The following is a 19,676-nucleotide window of genomic DNA, read 5'->3' as shown; positions in this document are numbered from 1 at the left end:
CACTCATTTTTTTTCACTTTTCAGTATCAGTTCAGCTCAGTTCAGTTCAGTCGCTCAGTCGTGTCCAACTCTTTGCAACCCCATGAATTGCAGCACACCAGGCCTCCCTGTCCATCACCAACTCCCGGAGTTCACTCAGACTCACGTCCATCGAGTCAGTGATGCCACCTAGCCATCTCATCCTCTGTCGTCCCCTTCTCCTGCCCCCAATCCCTCCCAGCATCAGAGTCTTTTCAAATGAGTCAACTCTTCGCATGAGGTGGCCAAAGTTCTGGAGTTTCAGCTTTAGCATCATTCCCTCCAAAGAAATCCCAGGGCTGATCTCCTTTAGAATGGACTGGTTGGATCTCCTTGCAGTCCAAGGGACTCTCAAGAGTCTTCTCCAACACAACAGTTCAAAAGCATCAATTCTTTGGCGCTCAGCTTTCTTCACAGTCCAACTCTCACATCCATACATGACCACTGGAAAAACCATGGCCTTGACTAGACAGACCTTTGTTGGCAAAGTAATGTCTCTGCTTTTCAATATGCTATCTAGGTTGGTCATAACTTTTCTTCCAAGGAGTAAGCATCTTTTAATTTCATTGATAATAAAATAAATGAGTAAGGTATATAGTAAACAAAAAGGTGATAATTTGTATGGAAAGAAGAAATAGGGAGCAGATATGGGATTGCACTCTGGGTATAATTTGACCTGGTTTTTTTTTTTTAAGTTTTTTATTATTTAAAAAAATTATTTACTTTTGGCTATGCTGCGTCTTTGTTGCTATGTATGGGCTTTCTCTAGTGGTGAGAGGGGGATGCTCTATAGTTGCAGTGCATGGGTTTATCATTGCTGTGGCTTCTTTTGTTGCAGAGCATGGGCTCTACAGTGTGGGCTTCAATAGTTGTGGCGCATGGGTTTAGTTGCCTTGTGGTGTGTGGGATTCTCCCAGAGCAGGTATCAAACCTGTGTCCCCTCCATTGACAGGTAGATTCTTAACCACTGGACCACCAGGGAAATCCTGTACCTCAGCTGTTGTAACCTCAATTCATAAGATTGTTTTAAGTGTTAGTGGAAACATCCAGTAAAGTTTGGTACACAGTAAGCATACGGAAAATTGCAGTGGTCATGATGATAAGGAGTTAAGAAGTTTTCATAGAGTAGATTAATAATGCACTTGCTGATTAGCTGAAGCACTCACATCCGTTGTCCGAGCTCTGGGTGCTTAAGGGACAGGGACCAAAACCAAGCTGGGTCACTGCGTGGATCTCTCCAAACAACCAAACTTTCTAATAAATACAGGAAATAAATCAAAAGGATGTTATTTGGATGACAGAGTATTTCTTCTCATAATTCATTGGAACTTAGGTAGCTTGAATATACATAAAATTAAAAGATGACCCAAGAAAAATTATGTCTAAGATTCTAAATATCAGGTCTTTTTAGATAGAAGGCATGAATAACAGCAGAAATTTTGCAAATGATCTGAGGGTAATGATCGAATCTGCTTTAAATAGAATCGCATATTCAAAGTCAAGAAGCAATTTAGTCAATGTTGAAATTTTTCAGAAGTTGGATGAAATTAGAGCAACAATAGCCTAATAAGCCATAGAATGCTTTCCCGACAGGATTACATCAAGACCATTAGTGTTGCCAGCACCACCTCTCTGCAAGATGTTGATGGAGCCTTGAAGAGGGTGTTAATTAACTGACATTAAAAGTGATGGGCAGGGGAGATGCTCAAATCACTGAAAGGAGCATCCCAGAGACCAGACCTACTCTCTATCCTGGCAAGTTGTCTCATTCAAGCTGCTGAAGGGTGAAGCTCTGTTATAATACCATCACCAGAGAACAGGTCCATTTCAACCCAACATTCTGCCAGAGCAAGAGATTTCCAACTCTATTAATAGGGCAGTGATATTAATAAAATTCAGTCAGTTGGTAAAGAATGTGCCTGCAGGGCAAGGGACCCAGGTTTGATCTCTGGGTCAGAAAGATCCCCTGGAGAAGGAAATGGCAAACGACTCCAGTATTCTTGCCTTGAAAATCCCATGGACAGAGGAACCTGGTGGGCTACAGTCCATGGAGTCCCAAGAGTTGGACATGACTTAGTGACCAAACCACCTTTGGTTATGAATGTTACACATTTATTGAACCCCTACATCATAATAGGTACCCTTCTATATGGCCTAGAAAGACCATCTTTCTGTATAGAAAAACCTTCTTTTGGGAGTCACTGTTGGGCAGCAAAACTATTACCCGAGAGTTTCTTGCTTATTTGTAATAAGGACCCCAAGAAACAAGATTAGAAATTATTGAAGCAAGATTAAATTGGGTTCAACCTAGTTTCACCACTCAGGATTTTAGATAAGATGATAGAATTGGCTCATGGAACCTTTATTTTACCATTCATGATTTTAACACCAGTCAGGATTTCAGCACCTTTGGAAAGCAGTAAACTGTGTGTGATGAATGAGGCAACTTCTTTTGAACAGAAGGATTTGGCTCTTCACAAATGGATCCTCCTCCTTTCCTCCTAATCACACTGATGAGTAACAGAGTGTTTGCTTAGTGCTGCATGTGTACTAAGTCGCTTCAGTCATGTCTGACTCTTTGCGACCCTATGGACTATAGCCCTGCAGGCTCCTCTGTCCATGGGATTCTCCAGGCAAGAATACTGGAGTGGGTTGCCATGCCCTCCTCCAGGGGATCTTCCCAACCAAGAATTGAACCCAAGTCTCTTGCATCTCCTGCATTGGCAGATAGGTTCTTTACCACTAGCACCACCTGGCAAGTCCCATTTGCTTTTCTCTATAGCAGTTTAAATGTTTCATCAAGCAACATACTTCATGAGGCATTATCTCTTCCTCTCAGAGAAGTCCACATGTAGGGTCCTCACCAGCAACATGCTTCTAGGCTCAGTGAATGAGATTTCCACTTTTCCAATTTTACTGTTTTCCAGGCTGCTCAGACTCTTTTGTAACGTGCTTTGAGAATCTGTAGGTGTGTTCCCTGTCTTGGAGTGTCCTCAAACCACCAGGTAAACTCTGGAGTATCTGGCATAGTAAACCTGCAGGCTGGTCAGTGCTTCTCAGACCCAAATGGATGGGCATGTGAGTCATCCAGGGATCTTGTTAAAAGGACTCAGCGTGTCTGGGGCATGTTCTGAGACTCTGCTTTTCTAAGAGACTTTCAGGGGATGCTGCTGCTACTGGCTTGAGTAGCCAGGCCCTCTGTGAGGGCTTCTCATGCTCATGCAGGCAGGGTTATGGTGTGATAGGAGGAATGGAGGGGGAGATGAGACCAGATCCATCCTGGATTCACCCTTCAACTTGCCTAAATTTTGGATTCCTCATTTATAAAGAGGAATAATGACAAAGCTTAGCTCCCAGAGCTGCTGTGAAAGTAGAATGTTCTCAATATAAAGAAGTATAGCATCATTACCATAGAAGTTTCCCACAGAGTTTATTCCTTCTCTCCTGAAATGATATAACTGGTTCATGGGATCTTTAGTGCTATTAAGAAGTGACGTGTGTGTGATAATATAATGCTCTTATTTGTATAACTTTGCAATGTTTCTTTGGAATATTAAAAAAATAATGCCAGAGATCACACTGGTCTCATTCGCTTCTTGGTGCTGTGTTCTACTTAGTTCGAAGTTCCTTCCCTCTGGCTTCTCAACCTGTGAGCTGAAAAGCTGCTTAAGATTCCCTCATGATAGAGTTCAGGGAAATTTCTGGCAGAACTGCTTTTCATTGCAACATGACAGCTGATTATCACTGGGAAGCAGAAACATCATGGAGTATTACAAAATCCTTCTGATTTGCAAAAAGATAAAGTACAATCCAGCCTAAGTGGTGATTAATATGTTACCACAGAAGACAGGAGATGGGATGATAAATAATTTTCATGTTTTAAGTTAAATGTTTCAATCTTTATGACATATTTTGTTCTTGACTTTGTGAAGAATTATACCGTGATTTAGCTCCTTAAACCCAGGAAGAAAAGCCTAGCTTAGCAGCTAACTAGGGATAAGAAATGGGTTGAAAGCATTTATGTTTAAGGTTTCTCAAACAAGGAAACAGAACCCATGAATCTATGGCCCTTAATTCGGAAAGTATCTCTGGATTAATTCTGGTAGATTCATCATAAGTCATCATGTTTTCTGGGTACATCCATGAACATAAATAGAATTTAAATTCAGTAAAGTGAATACCCAGCTCTGCCTCCTCTATCCATGGGGTTTTTCAGGCAAGAATACTAGAGTTGGTTGCCATTTTCCTCCTCTAGGGGATCTTCCCAATCCAGGAACTGAACCCACATCTCTTGTGTTTTCCTGCATTGCAGACAGATTCTTTACCTGATGAGCCATCAGGGAAACCCTTTCTTTAAGCAGAGAAACCTCAAACTCCACTGAGTAGGGCACATGTTCTCTTGTTAGTTAAAACTTTGAAGATGCCAAAGACATCAGTGTCCAGAGAAAAGTAGGAATATTGATTCACTGGGAAGAGCTGTGCAGAGCAGTCCACCTTCTGAATAGCATAGATTTCCTATGCTTCAGAATTAAATGTTCCTATAATCAGAGGAAGGTAAGGCAAGAACTGTTGGTTCATGAATGGTACTCTATCCTATAGAGCATGCTTTGATTCCACCCTTCTCATCTTTGTTATTGTAATTATTATTATTACTATACTACTGTTAGTTTGGTCCCGGATGGACTCAAAATTTTCTAAGAATTACCAAGTAGCCAGCTGCAATGCCATGCTTAGCTTTGCCCTCTAATGAAATTTAGCACAGCTGCATGCATAAACACTATCCGGTTTATTACCTATTTTCTATAAGAACAAAACTTACCAACAGACATATGGGAATTTCATTAAAAACAAAAAACTTTACTAAATGGAATATAGAAACATTTGACACATGATTTGGAGTTGAAAAATTTCCATTTATAAGGCCAAATTCTTTATGCCTTATCTTGACAAGTGTCCAATTTGGGTTGATGTCCTACTTTCAGGAAATGTTTTCTTAATCTTCTCTCCTTATTAGGATATTATTTTAAAAAAAGAACTTAAAAAAATCGTGAAAGTTATTTGATGCTGGAATAATACCAATTTCTTTAACAATAACAAAGCTAATATAATAAAAGCCATCAGGTTTAGGATATTTTATGAAAATGTTTAATTCAACTGTTTCTTTGGAATGTAGTAGTCATAGTTTGGAATTTAAGTTACAGTTCAGTTCTATGTGGTTGTTTTATGCAACTCAGTGTCTGAGAATACAAATGTCGTTTAAAGTTAAGGCTTCGCTGTTCATTTTGAAACAACAATTTACAAGTGTCATATTGTCATAGAAAATAAAAATTTCTGTAAAAAAAATTTGCACAAAATTTTATGATGGTACAAAACATGAAGCAATAATATACCAGTAAAATGAAAACATTTTACTACAGAAAGATTTATAGATCTCAATAAAGAAAAAAATATGTTATTTTACACCTTTTAAAATTATGAAACAATCTAAAACAATATAAACTGAACATTTTGTAACACTGCCTTTACAAATTAATAACTTTATAAACATATAATTTTTAAATATATTTATCAGTGCAAGATACTTTAAAATTTAAAGTTGCAGTATCATTTTTCCTTGGCTGAGGACAACTTTAAGTCTGTTGCCTAAAAAAAAAAATCAAGTCTTAATGCTTTCATCTGGGTATGATTATAACGGCTGAATGGATGCCCCTGGGGGTTAGAATCTATTCTTCTTTCATAGTGATCAATACTTTCCTGGAAACAAAAGGCATTCTCATTTCAATTAAACCAGGATGAATGGACTTTCAGCTCCATGATGCAAATGTGACCCCCACAAATGTACTTGAGGGAGACCTACAGCAGTGCAGGAGGGAGGAAGTTCTTCTGTCCTACATGGCAGGGCACAAACGCATGGAAAACAACCAAAGCTAATCTTTGGGCTAATTCACATGCTGCCTCATAAGACATTTATGTCTCTGTGGCTTAGGTCTTGCCAGCTCTAAGGCAGGCTTTCTCACTGTGAGCCGCTGGAAGTTTCTAGAAGCTTTCACTAAGTCTCGTTTTCTCAGGGTTTTTGCTGAATGGAGTTTTAAGAACATTTGTTTTGACTTTACTCCTTTTCTTCCCCTCTCTTATCTTAAAATACTCCATCCCCAGGCACCAGAATTTATGGTCGCTTTCTTAAATTAACCATTCCTTCTTCCACTTCCCTTGCTTGACTCAATACCAAAACAAGAAGGTTCTCATGGGTCATTTTCATGTATTTGGATGTAAAAATCTCTGATTTTTGGATTTTGAGGGGATTTCATCCCTTTGAGTCTCACTTGAAAGCCAATTATTTCTTCCCTCAACTTAACCACTATTTCTATTGAAAGCAAACATTTCTATTGAAGATCATTTTGATTGGTATAGATAGCAAATGGCTTTAGGAAAAAAGATACTGTCACTTTAACCAGTTAACAAGGAAACCAAAGTTATACTTTGGAGGGCAAAGTTAGGAATTTCCCTTATTTATTTATTTTTCCAACATAAAGTCTAGTAAAATTGTTTGCCATTCCCAGCAGGTTAAAGCTGCAAGTTTCTTTTCTGAAGAATGGCAAATGCTTAAATCCTAAGAGAGAAAAAAGACAGAGGGATAGCAGAGAAAGAGTTTACATTTGAAAATACATTCCATATGAAAGAACAGTAAGAGAGAATATTGCAGCTTTATACAAAAGGGTCAAGAGACATGAAATTGAACTACGGAAAAAGCGGAACGATTAAGCCACGTTGCCAAATCTTCGGAGCCCTTGCCTTCCTGGAGGCTGACATCTCACACTAAAATATACTTTCTTCTTCGTCAGCAGGCCCCCAGGGTTTGATTCAAGAAGAGGGCTTTCACCAGCGAAAAACAGGGCGGGTGAATGTAACACAATGAGAACCAGTACAAACAAAAAGGCACTTGAGAGGACATAGACTAGCCAGTGCCAAGGATTCTTCGTTGCGGTTGTCCGCATCACACCCAGTTGCCAGCAGTGTTTATGATGGCACAGTTTTCTGTATGGAGTTCACAGCACAAGGTTGAGTACAACACTGGAAAACATCGAGGAAATCTGACGGTATTGCTTCGTAAACAGAGCTGACACACTAGACTGGTACTGAGGCTACGGTATACTTTAACAGAAAACACCCTACTCCTTCTTTGCCTATCCACGACGCGGGCGATTATACACAAGGCCAGCTTCAGGAGTCCACTGAAAGGCGGTTATTCGAATATATTCTGGGCACTGGGGCTGCAGGTAGCGTGTCCGTCAAAGGGGCCCCGCTAAATACACTTGGTGCCAGCATTTTGGATTTTGCACAGTTTCCGAAAAGAATCCAGAAGAGGAAGAGAAGAGAGAAGGGGAAAGGGGAGTCCTTCGAATGATTAAGTCAATCATACTTGGTCTCAACACCAGCATTCGATTATTTCAACGAAACCAACAGAAAGAATCTTGACTGTACAGGATTCCGATTGTTAACACAGCTAAGTTGTCCGTGTCTGTCGGCCAAACTCATTGAAGCTCCTGAGAAAAACCTGGCTTGGCGTCATCAACGCGCTTCCCAGCCTGAACAGTGAAAGATCAGCCGGTCCCCAGCTCAAGCTCTGTCCTCCGCTCCACTCTCCTGCTTGCCTGCTCACCTCTTGTCTGCTTTCATGCCTCCGAGTAAGTACTCTGTGGATTCAGTTTGTCTTTTTTCAACTTCACGCCATCCACGAGTTCAAAGTTATAGTTCTCCAGGGCAGATAAGTTTCTCTCTGACATCCCGTTGTGCCAACAGGCACAGTACAGCACGACCCCGCAGACGGCGCCCAGGAGGACGCCCAGGGCACTCATGGCGATGATGGTGATGAGGATGGGGTCCAGGGTCTTCAGCACGTTGCCTGGCTTCCTGGAGATGTTCTCATCGCCTTCTCCCGCGCCTTGATAGCCTGGTGTGCTCCCTGGGGAGAAAAACAAAATTGGTTCCGTGAGTACTGCTAACACACCAGATGACAGTAGACAGCAAAATGGACAAGAAGTTAAGCACACATCTGGTTCTGGGCTGTCCTTCCCAAGACAGCCCCTGGGGGATTTCCGTGGTGGGGTTTGGCTCCTCCATTGCCAAGAAACACCAGTGTTTATGTTTGAGAGTTGTTGGGAATCAACGCGTGGGAGGGAAGGTATTGGGGCTTTGGTGCTGTGATTTCGACAGAAAGCTTAGCACATGGAAACCACTGTTTCTGGGCAAGCCGTGAGGGCTGGGTTCTAATCTAATTCAGATTTTATGCAGCCCGCCCTCCATGAGACTGTAATCTGTGTTTATTGTCCTTGGGCAGATACGAGATGTATAAGCTTTGCAAATGCTCCTTCCCAGATTGGTCTAGCAGGGGATTTAACCATTCCTGATGCATCTGTTTGATCCCCAAATCCTGCACGAGAAGATGGCCCAAGCTGCCCTTCTGAGTGGTGGTCCTACCACAAGTCAGATCTTCAAGTTTCCCCCCAAATCGACCATGGTTTCACTCAATCAGGAGAGAGCTTTCCGACAGAATGAGGGCATGCCTGCTGCTGATATTTTAAATGGCTTATGGCTCCAATCGAGAAGCCAGGTCTGTGTTGTATTGAACAGAACACATTTAATAATCAGCATCTTTGCTGCCCTGGTTGTTTCACTGGAGATGGTCACACAGCTCTGCACGCAGGCATTGGGGAAATGTTTTCTTTAGAGTGGAACATGAGAAATTGTTAACATGGGAGCTCTGAGCCTCATTACCTGATACTAGAAATGAGACTAGAATGTTAATGTGCAACAGGCCTGGTGTTTACTTAATGGTGTTCTGATCAACAAGGATTCCAATCAAAGGAAACTAAAAATATACGATGCAAGTCCCTACAGGGGGAAAGAAGCCACAAGGACATATTAATATTCTCTCCCTTGATGCGACACTGTTTTGAAACAATCTCTAATAAAGTTTCCATCTCAGTGTGGACCACGTAACTAAGCTAAATGAGCCTCGTGTTGAGATGATCAACTGCGAATATGGCGCCATCTCTATTTATCTCTACCAAATCTCTACTAATACCAAATCTGTGGTATTAATATGTCCCCATTTCTGATGGCAGCTGGTGCTGATGCTGATGGACAGGGTACAGATCTGCTAACAGCAGCTTGAGTGATGCTGGGGCAAGTGTCCAACACCTGCCACTGTTGGCAGGAGGCGCGGAGACTTCTGGAAATACAACGTCAGGCAGGACCTCACTCCAACCAAATGCCTTGCACTGGATCACAAAGCGGTGTTCAATGAAAACACACTTTTGAATTAATCAGTTTGAAGTCTGAGGCTACCACCTAATTACCTGACTTAAGTGAAGCGAAGTGAAAGTCGCTCAGTTGTGTCCTAGTCTTTGTGACCCCATGAACTTGTAGCCCACCAGGCTCCTCTGTCCATGGAATTCTTCAGGCAAGAATACTGGAGTGGGTTGCCATTTCCTTCTCCAGGGCATCCTACCAACCCAGGGATTGAACCTGGGTCTCCAGCATTGCAGGCAGATTCTTTACCACTAGCGCCACCTGGGAAGTTATTACCTATCTCACTTAAGGCCAAGTCACTGCTGAGTTTCAGGCTCCTCATCTGTGAAATGGGGATAAATATACTCAGAGCACAGCTGTGAGAATTAAACAAGAGAACTTATAGAAAGTGACTGGAACATACTAGCTCCTCAGTAAACCCTCATCGGCATCATCGTCATCATCACTGTCATCAACGTTGTGATCATTATTGCACAATGAGGGTTTCAGTAGCGGAGGCTGGGAACAGGTGGTCCAAACAGACACTGGGCTCCAGCCCTTTAAAGATTGTATCTGGTTCTCAGTCAGGCACAAGAATTTGGGTTGGTTTCAAATTACTGTATGAAAAGTACTGTAGGTCCTTGGGTAAGAAACAATCTTCACTCGCTTCCTGTTTCCATAGTTATTAAACAAGGGTATTTCATGTTGTTGTCCTCTGAGTTCTTCTTCCAGCTCAGTAGGGAAGGGCCAGGCTAGCATATGTCCCCTGGGGTTACCCCCGACACGCTCTGAACCGGTCACTGCCTCTCCCAAGTCTGTATCCGGCACTCACTCTCACAATAGCCCAGGCACAGCATCACTGACGTGGGTGGGTGTTTATGCTGTGTGAACTGCTTTGGTACTCTGGGTTTCCCTTGTAGCTCAGCTGGTAAAGAATCCACCTGCAATGCAGGAGACCTGGGTTCAATCCCTGGGTTGGGAAGATCCCCTGGAGAAGGGAAAGGCTACCCACTCCAGTATTCTGGCCTGGAGAATTCCATGGACTGTATACTCCATGGGGTGGCAAAGAGTCGGACACGACTGAGTGACTTTCACTTAGTACCCTGGTGTGCCAGAGTTTCAGAGTTTCTCCATAAATATAATAAAAGCCATGTAAACTGTTTTAAAAATAAGTCAGCAAGACATACTTACCTGTTTCATCGATTTTACTTTCTGGGTTCTTTTTATCCAGGTCTGCTGGTTCTGACAAGTCAAAGAAAATTGAGATATTTGAACTCTCAACCAAACATAATACACACAAACTACATCAACCCTCACACACTAATCGCCAGTGGCTCTGCTGGGTTTTTCCTCAAAGGTCTTAGCACAATCCGACCCCACCAGGTAACTGGAGAGCTATGGAGAGGCAGTGCTGAATGATTAGGGAATTGGAGTCAGCTCTAAATCCAGGAAGCCCTGCTGCAGCAGAGTGTGTTGTCTTAGGAGACCGGAGGGGAGTGGAGGCGGGGGGAGTTTGGGGAAGTGGCTCTGGCATTTGGAGTGTGGGGAAGTCTGGTAAAAATAGAAAACAGAAGTGGGGTTGCACATATGGCTGCCATCCTGTGCTTTTGTAGATAACGGCTTCCTAAGTGTTAGTTGGTTTCCCATATAGTATGTCAGCTCGTTAAGGCCAGAGACTGCATCCTGTGTCTTATAAAAAAAAAAGTCTCCAGGGGGAGTGGAGTCCTGGCGTCCTTTATGATTCTGGTAGAGGATAGGGACCTGGTTCATGCCTATGTCCCCAGCATTTAGAACAGTGTCCAGAACACACTCCATGACTCAATAAATATTTGTGGTATTAATGCATGAATAATTAATAAAGAGCTGATAATCTCCTAGCATCCAGGGCTAAATTTTCAAAGAAACATATGTGACGAATAATTGTAGAATTCTCTTAGACAACTTTTTACTGTCACAGCAACACAGTTGTTGGGTGTTTTTTTTTTTTACTATTTTTTTAAACTTTTTATTTTCTATTGGAATATGGCCAATGAACAACATTGTGAAGGTTTCAGGTGAACAGCAAAGGGACTCAGCCATACATATACATATATTCATTCTCCCCCAAGCTCCACTCCCATCCAGGCTGCCACATAACAGTGAGCAGAGTTCCCTGTGCTACACAGCAGGTCCTTGTTGGTTATCCATTTTAGACAGGAGAACATGAAGTTTTAATTGTGCTTTAGCTGTGACTTTCAGAGCTTAACGCCCAGCAGTAACCACAGCTACGCAGCCCAGTCACGTGAACAGAAAAGGCTCAGGGACTTGCTTTAGCCTCTGTGTTCACTGGAGCACTAGGATGCTGCTTTGCCCTTAGAAGGTGATCAGAGAAAACCTGTTGAACCAAACTGAATGTACTTCTTTGTTTCAGCTGGTGGAGTTTGCTCTCCCATTCCAAAAACATCACCATCAGCCTTCCCATCTTGGAAAAGGGATGAAAGTAATGTAACTATATGAAATTGACATATTAACAACTGTGTAGACCTGGATGCCGGGGAGTTTGTAAAGTAGTTGTAACTTACATATTAAGCCTTATCATTTTTTCTATGAAGGTCTGCTAGGTACTGTGGCATTAAATAGATTTCCTTACATAATATGAAGCAGACCTTTATTCACTGCTCATTCTAATTTCTTCAATCGACCCTATCAAATTATTGCCACTTTAGGGACTACATATATCCAATATATTGTATAATAAAAGCTTTGTAAATTGCTGAAATGACCAAAAACCCATTATAGCCAACAGGCCTCCTTTGTCTTAAATTTGCCCAATAGGCTTATTCCATTTTGTTATAATTAACATCCTATTATATCATAATATATAACAAAAGTTTAAGTGTAGCAAATGGAGCTTAAGACTAATTACTGTGCTATTACATTGCCATTAGTGATGCTATTTATAATTATATATCAAGAACTGGGAGTATGAATTGGTTTTCTATGTCAAGACTTTTCTTCATATATACCAGGCCAAGAAAAATCCATAAACTCTGAAATGCTAGGCAAAATCTCTAAATTTCATTTATTCTTTTGAGGCATTTCAACTGTTCTGAGTCAGAATCCTTTACTTATTTTTATAATAAATCAAAGAATGATGTTGTCTATGATTCATTCACAATGTAATCTTCATTAAATCCACTGTGATGAAAAATTTCAAAGGCTTCCTATTTTGTTTACACACTGAGATACCTGGAATTACCCAGATGTCTGAGTTTTCCACTTTTCATCACAGTGTTTAGGCATGGCCTGGAAATCGTGAGTTTCTTCTTTGCTATGATTTTTGGTTGCACGTTATTGATGTACTTCTCTGGATACTAACCAGACATTCTAAGTGAACCAGGTTAGATGATGCGGTAGCTGAAGGCAGACTGACCTGGCTTTATGCCTTGGTGCGTCAAAGCAAGCACATCTATAGGATGCGCTTATAGCCCACGTTAAAATTCTAGGTCTAAGTGAGCATGACAAAGACCATAAAGTGGAAAGACTCATGCCCTGAGCAAGCGCCGCCTTGGTTTCTACAGCAACCCATACTTACTTGCGCAGTCCTCTTGAGGGATGTGGTTATTAATGCTAATATCGTCCACCGCAATCCCGCCAAGGTTGCCTTTTCCGATTTCACCCTCAAAAATCACCTAACAAAATGAGATCATTTTCACAGTATTTAAATGTTTGGTCCCAAATAGCAATGTTTACACATGCTTGTGCAGCTCAAGTCACAGCACGTAAATGAAATTCATGAGATTTCGAATGAGCACGCGATTTGCTCTTCAATCCGTATTAACTGCTTGGGGATGGTATAAAACTTCTCCTCACATTCTCTTTGTGTGATACAGAATTTAAAACTGGAAAGAGCAGCAAATAAAAGGAATGTTGATTGTGACAGCCCCAAATAATCATAGAGTAGCATTTTCCCTTCTTTTTTAGCAATCAGTCCTCTGCCTGTAAACTAGGAGACTATGAAATAACGCTACCTAGATGATCATCAGTGCATCGGTATCAGGTTGAGGACAAATCTGAAATAATTTTTGGAATGATTCCCGCATCTCATTTGCATAGCTTTCAAACAGCATCCCAGCTGCCTGCCCCGACCTGGGGAAGGGGGCTCACCTGGTAAAGCTTCAGAGATTTGTGGAGCAGGACACGCCCTTCTTTCCAGTGGTCCCCTTGGTGTCCGATGGCCATCCAGACCAGCTGGTCGTACTCCTCCGGCTTCTGGTAGCGCAGCTTGACCCTCAGCGTGCCCACGTGCGAACCAGACATGTGGTACCAGAAGGTCATGCAGTGGGCAGCGTTCTGGGAATAAACCACGGGGCTCACCAGGCGAGCGACTTTGCCCTTTTGGTTTTCATCAGCCTGGGAGTAGATGAAGTTGCCATCTCCTGCTGTGACAAAAAGCTGTGTTAGGGGGAATGGCCAGAGGGATGCACCTCTGTCTCTTTTCCATCAAGTTCTGCTCTCAAACCTTCTCTCCTGGCCAGACCACCAGAACCCACTTGTGCAGTGGTGGTGGTGGTGAAGTGGGTAACGGTAGGTAACCTCACTGGCGTTGAAAGGCTCTTGGCATCCATGAAAGGACGTTTGTGATGGAGACTGTAAATCTCAATAGTCGGATACCACTTATCTAGAATGCACGGTCACATGGACATGGGCTATGACTCGCGTTGGTCTCTACACCATTGCAAGCAGATCGGATGCGCTGGAAGACCTATTTCCATGCAGTTCTAACACTCGAGCAGCACGTGTGTGAACACAGAGTAAATGTAAATATTTAGATGTATTCTTATTTATTTACCATTGGAGCAGGAAGACTTCTGGTGGATGTTGCTTTGGTTACTGTAAGTGCCTGATAACAATGAAGTTGCTGTCTGTCCATATAATCTGGCAATTTCCCCCCACCCCCACTTCAAATTCCAATTCTTTTCCCCTAGTTTATTTTAATGGCTTATATTAATAAGTTCCTTAAATACACCTGAGAGCTTGAAATTCAACTGTGAATCCCGCTCTTGTTTGATGTGGGCTTCTGGTTCCAGGAGAAGAGAGGCTGCTCTTCTGAGGCTTATTAGAATGTGCCATTTCGGCAACGGAGATGCTTGCTGAGCTTGGAGGACTAACTCCCGGCTCTGCTGTTAATGACCCCCGGTGGGAGCACTGCCTCCCGCTACCACCTGGTCTAAACACACAACTCATGTTTCACTGTTTGCTCTGCAAATAGAAATGCTACTCGAACGCCGCACCTGATGAAAGCGTGGATCTGATGGCGAGCTTCCGTGGGCAATGGGGTGTTCTGTGTGCTGCCCCAGGGGCTGGCATGTTTGGGAGATGCTCTTGCACTGCGTGTGTGGGTGCGTCCTGCGTTAGCAGCATCCAGGTAGAGTGGATGTGTCCTCGACCACCATCTTCCTCCCTCACCTGGCTGCTTGTCTGAGAGGCTCCTCAGCACTCTTAATAAAACTGTTGGGTGGGATAATGAAAGGAGGGTGGGAAATAGAAGCCACAGCCCTGGCAGAATGTGTGTGATCTCCGTCTCTCCTGGACCGTGTAGACTCGGTCACTGCTGGGGTCTGTTTTCTCCCACTGATTTACCTAATGATGGTCACCTGTCTGTGTGATGGTGCCACCTCTCTCAGCCCACCAAGACAGGCAGGTAAGACCTTCCCTCACCTTGCCTCTGCCGCCTTGCCCCCATCGTGTAGAGAAGAATGAGGTTGAGGATGCTTAGCTGAGCTGGTCCCTGAGCCAGGCCTGCATCTTGGCTCCCTTCTGTGCTGTCTTCTGCCACCCCCACTCCCCCTGCCACTGGACACTTTCATCCCACGGCATGGGTGAGCTGTTTCTCACCCAGAACCAGACTGTGAATGCCCCCAGGCTCGGACTCCCTCCTTTATACCTACATCTCCCGCGCCCCTCCCAGCATCTGCCACGGGTTTGGGGAATCCTCTGTGAGAAGTGACACCGCTCCATTGTTAGAGGTCAAATGCAGAAAACCAATCGAGATCCCTTTGATAAATTCAAAATCAGGCCACAGACTATTGTACCTAGACACTGTTCATTTTCAGAAGCCTCCACGTCTGATTTGCAAAGCACCGCACATGAGCTGTGGAGGGCTGTGTGCTTGTGTCTTGTGTGTGGGGCTCTTTTCATCCAGACTTTTTCATGTTAACAAGTCCCTGCCTTTCAGATGCCGGGCTCACCCAGCTAGTTCAGCAAATGATTGCAAGTTTAGTGCTGCGGGGGCTCTTTCTGGTCTGGGTGGATCTGGAGGGCTCCCGGGAGGACAAAAGAGAAAAATGCTTCTGAAGGAATCGCACTTCTCAGCCGTTCATCTAAGACACGCCTGCCTTTTCTGACACTCCAACACATAAAGCGCTGATATTTTTCCTTTCGGGGTTTTATCACAATTCTAGGTCAGGAACTCTCTCTCCGTTTTCTCAATTAGCACTGTACTTCTGTAAGCCTTTTAGCTTTTGTCTCTGGCTAACGTAGCTTTTAACCTCCTTTGAATGTCAGATCCTACTGAGCCTTTTTGCTTCACTTTGCATCAATTTTTCCACCATTACTGCCTTCATTTCAGCTAATTGCATTTGGTTAATTTGGTGCCATTTCTACGTACAGTGCCATTTACAGTCAAAGTATTTTAAGTTTTCTAAAACTGCTTGTCTTAAGATTCAATTGAAAGTGTCTCAGAATTGAAGGAGTTCAATTTTATCCAATTTCCTTGTCAGTCTTATTAGGAAAGGAGGTAGCCGTGATGGAAAGAGGCCTATTCAACCTACTTAATGGTTGTATTCACTGGGGGCAGAGTGAACAACCAAGTGGGAAAAGCATGAAGGAGCCTTTGGCCATCCATCAGCCCCCTGGCCCACTCATCAAGGGGGACCTTGGCTTAATGAGATGTCTCAGCTCAGCAAATGCCCCTCTGGGGTCTCTCTGGGAACCATGACTTGAACAAGCAGTGTTGTCGGTATCACTGAATGGGCTGGAAGGTTGTGGGTTGGGTGTTTTCTGTGTGTGTGAGTATATGCATGTGTGTTTTTTTTACAGGACAATGATGGTTTTTTAGTCCATCTCTCAAGCTGAGTAATGACTAGGAGGAAAAGAGGATGGCAATGGGTAAGAGTTCCTAGAGGGGCTGACAGCTCCCTGTGCACCCTAACCCTAATTAATCTTAGAAGGAAAGTAAGACAGGACGTGGGGTGGGCTGTAAACTGGGGTGTGGCGAGGTTTCTACTTGCTCAGAGAGAATGAGCTAGATTACTATCTTCCTCAAAAGAACAAGATTTCAACCCCTGACCCCAATCCACTTCCACTCCAAGGGTCAAGAGAGTAGGCATTAGGCAATAAATGAAATGACACTATCTATGTCTAGACTTGCTTCCAAATCACTCAGAGTCAGGATGCTAGAGGTAAAATGAGATTCCTAGGACCTGATGAGTGTTGAAGTTGGGTTATGTACAGAGAGGGTTCATTTTACCATTTCTTTTCTCCTTTTGTCTATGTTTGACATGTCCCATGAAAAACCTTCAGAAAGAGTAGAAAACAGGTCCTAATTCACACACACTGATCTGCCCAGTTTATTACTTTTCACAGGGGTCAATCTGTTGCTAAGTTTATTTTGCATTCTCCAGTAAGTGGCCTAAGAGAATCTCTACTAGGAAGGGCATCTTTTTAATTCCAGAAAATAAAAGCACAAGTGAATGACTGTAGTATTTTCTAAACTCACAGACCCCAGCAACCCTCCTCAGTAACACCCTCTCAAATCTAAAGAAATGAGGCCACAGTGAACCCTCCATTACCTGTGTGATCCTGAATCGGTCCCGTCTTGCTGGTCAACACACTCCATTTGAGCTGCACGTGATTGTCATGTTCCCAGTGACAGAATGTCTTGTGAGAACCCCAGCCAAACTCACAGTTAAAACCATATGTTGGAAACTCTTCAGTGGGTGGAAAGGAAGAAACAGAGACAAGTAGAGAAACACACATTTGATCATTTAGGTCAGAGAGGTCCTTAATTCCTTCATGGAAAACACGATTTATATAAGTTAGTATCTATCTGAAAATCCTAGGAAAGCCACAACACCCAGGATTGCCAAGGAACGCAAAAGATGCATGGAGAGATGCACATGCTTGCAACATCACATTTAGTAACTTTTTTTTTTTGGATCCAGCTCAAAAAAAGATTATGGACTGCCTGTCAACTTGGTACATAAAATTTCCAGGAAGGTTACTTTCCAAAGCATGTATTATTACATCTGTAGCATTTTATTTCCACAACATTTAATATAAAAGATACTCTGCTCTTGAGGATAGTCATATAAATTGATATCCACCAATGAAAAGAATCTTAATTAGAGACTGACCCATGAACCTCCAAAGTCTAGAAACGTGAGTTGCCTGAATATCTCACCCCGGAGGTTATCTGTATTCTCAACACACCAGCTTATGCTCCAGGTTTTTACTGGCACATCTCTGAAGCATTTCATAAGATTTTTTTTTTTTAACTTCTGTGCTTTATATCAGGTCAATTAATTTTAAGTGGGAAATCTTTGCTTCTTTAGTGAATTTTCAGATTTGCATATAAATTGTTTGCCCCACTTAAATCCGCAATATAAGGTCAAGCAAAGCCAAAGCATATTTGAATAGGTACCCACTTGTATATTTTTTTAATGTTCAAAATGCTTCCTTTGGGTTCTAAAAAGAAAGCGTGAAGGGATTCTCAAGAATGATTTGTTTTGTGTGTGCTACAAAGTGCTATTTGACTATGGGTGTTTTTTTTTCTAACTTGTATAGCCTTAGTTTTTACTCAACCTTTTTGCTGGGGGAATTTGGTTAACTTTTTAAGGATGGGGAAAATGAAGCCCTTGATATTTGGAATTATTTTTGTTAAACTGGAGCTAACAATAAAAATAATCCTAAAGATAAAATTCTTTTCCTTCTGCCAGTCCCACTCCTCTCCTGAATATAAAATTAAACACACAATAGGGGCTGTTTTCTCTAATGAGGGTCATTGCGTCTCATTGAGTTCAGGCGTCCACAAGATGGCAGCATTGAGATGAGAAGGAAGGTGCCCCGGCAGCTTGCCCGCTGATCTAAAAAATAAGTCTAAACCAATCTCTCTGTAGAGAAAGGGAAGTATGATATTCTACGCTGTATTAGGGTCAGGCTGAGAGCCTAGCTCATTGTGGTCTTTCCTGTAACTTTGTCTAAGTGTTTAACACAAATATCTTGCATTCTTCTGAGTCTGGGCTCCACTGCCCCTCCCCCACTTCAACAATGGCAGGCAGGAGGCGCGGTAAGGGAAAGATTTACTGAATAGATAAGAATGAGTTACTTTGCATTTTTAGCTTCCAAGGAACTCCTTTCAAATGCTAATGTGAAATTTTGGAAGGAAGGCGCCATACGCATCCTCAAAACTGAGCAAGATGGATTCTCCCTTCCAATGACAGTGTGACCTGCCAAAGGATTCACCAGGGCCAGCTGGGGTAAGAAAGCCTAGTAAGTCATGTGATAACTTGTATGTGTATAACACGAGCACTTTCAGTTTATGCAAAGGGCTATATTTCACAGCGGTAGTGTCACGGGAGATACATATTTTATGCCTAGTCCATCATAACCATGAAACAGGGCTTCTTAAAGCATGAGAAACCCTCTCCCAAATCCGCTCTTCTGTACAGCATAACTGAATTTTGCAGATGTAGTCAGCCGAACAATGAAGGAGTAGTTGAATAACCTTGGATGTCAACACCCACGGCCCTGGAATGTGCTGTTGTGTAATCTTGTGTTAGAAACTGTTAATACTGAAAAATATTAATATGTGTGTGGTTTTAGGTTTTCTCCTTAAATGTCATTTATAAGACCTACACAGAGAGGAGGGCAGTCAGTCATTACAGCATACACATTTCTGGTAATATTTGCCTTGTTAATACTTTAAATTTATTGTATAATTTACAGGAAACCACACCATCCATAATTTGGCTATTACTATTCTGGCAGTGTCATAAAATAAATGAACTTGGGTATTTTTGTGGCCAAGACAAAGGGCGACTTTGCCTGAAAGACTAATTTTGACATCTCCTGTTTCAGTGAATGGAAGTCAACCTTTATCTTTCACTGTTCTTTCCAATCTATGAATTTTACACAGTGACTACTCAAACTTTTCATATTTTACTACTCTTATCTGTTTGGCTCAATCATATATAATTTATGGCAATCTTGTTAGATTAGAATTTTTTTTTTTTTTTAATCAGTACCTTTTGTGGGGCATGGGCATGGAGACAGAACAGCTCAATGTTGAAGATTCAAGTCTGGCTAGAAAGGCTATTAAACTCACA

General features: G+C 42.3%; 1 protein-coding gene across 4 annotated transcripts in view; it reads right to left on the bottom strand.

Annotated features, from left to right (window-relative positions):
- Positions 1-5,140: 5,140 nt before the first annotated feature.
- Positions 5,141-19,676, bottom strand: part of NRP1 (neuropilin 1) — a 146,965-nt gene continuing 132,429 nt past the window's right edge. For 2 of the 4 annotated variants that reach the window (XM_010859885.1, XM_010859887.1), the window contains exons 13-17: positions 17,142-17,279; positions 13,456-13,730; positions 12,884-12,980; positions 10,501-10,551; positions 5,141-7,981 (exon numbers count right to left, since the gene is read on the bottom strand). In XM_010859885.1, the coding sequence (XP_010858187.1) occupies positions 7,692-7,981; positions 10,501-10,551; positions 12,884-12,980; positions 13,456-13,730; positions 17,142-17,279 (851 nt within the window). In that variant the 3' untranslated portion in view covers positions 5,141-7,691. The remainder of the gene's footprint in view (positions 7,982-10,500; positions 10,552-12,883; positions 12,981-13,455; positions 13,731-17,141; positions 17,280-19,676) is intronic. The other 2 variants (XM_010859886.1, XM_010859888.1) reach the window with 1 other exon arrangement.

This window comes from Bison bison, unplaced genomic scaffold, assembly GCF_000754665.1.
Source record: "Bison bison bison isolate TAMUID 2011002044 unplaced genomic scaffold, Bison_UMD1.0 scf7180017864461, whole genome shotgun sequence".
NCBI lineage: Eukaryota > Metazoa > Chordata > Mammalia > Artiodactyla > Bovidae > Bison > Bison bison.
This window is presented reverse-complemented; position numbering and strand designations above follow the sequence as displayed.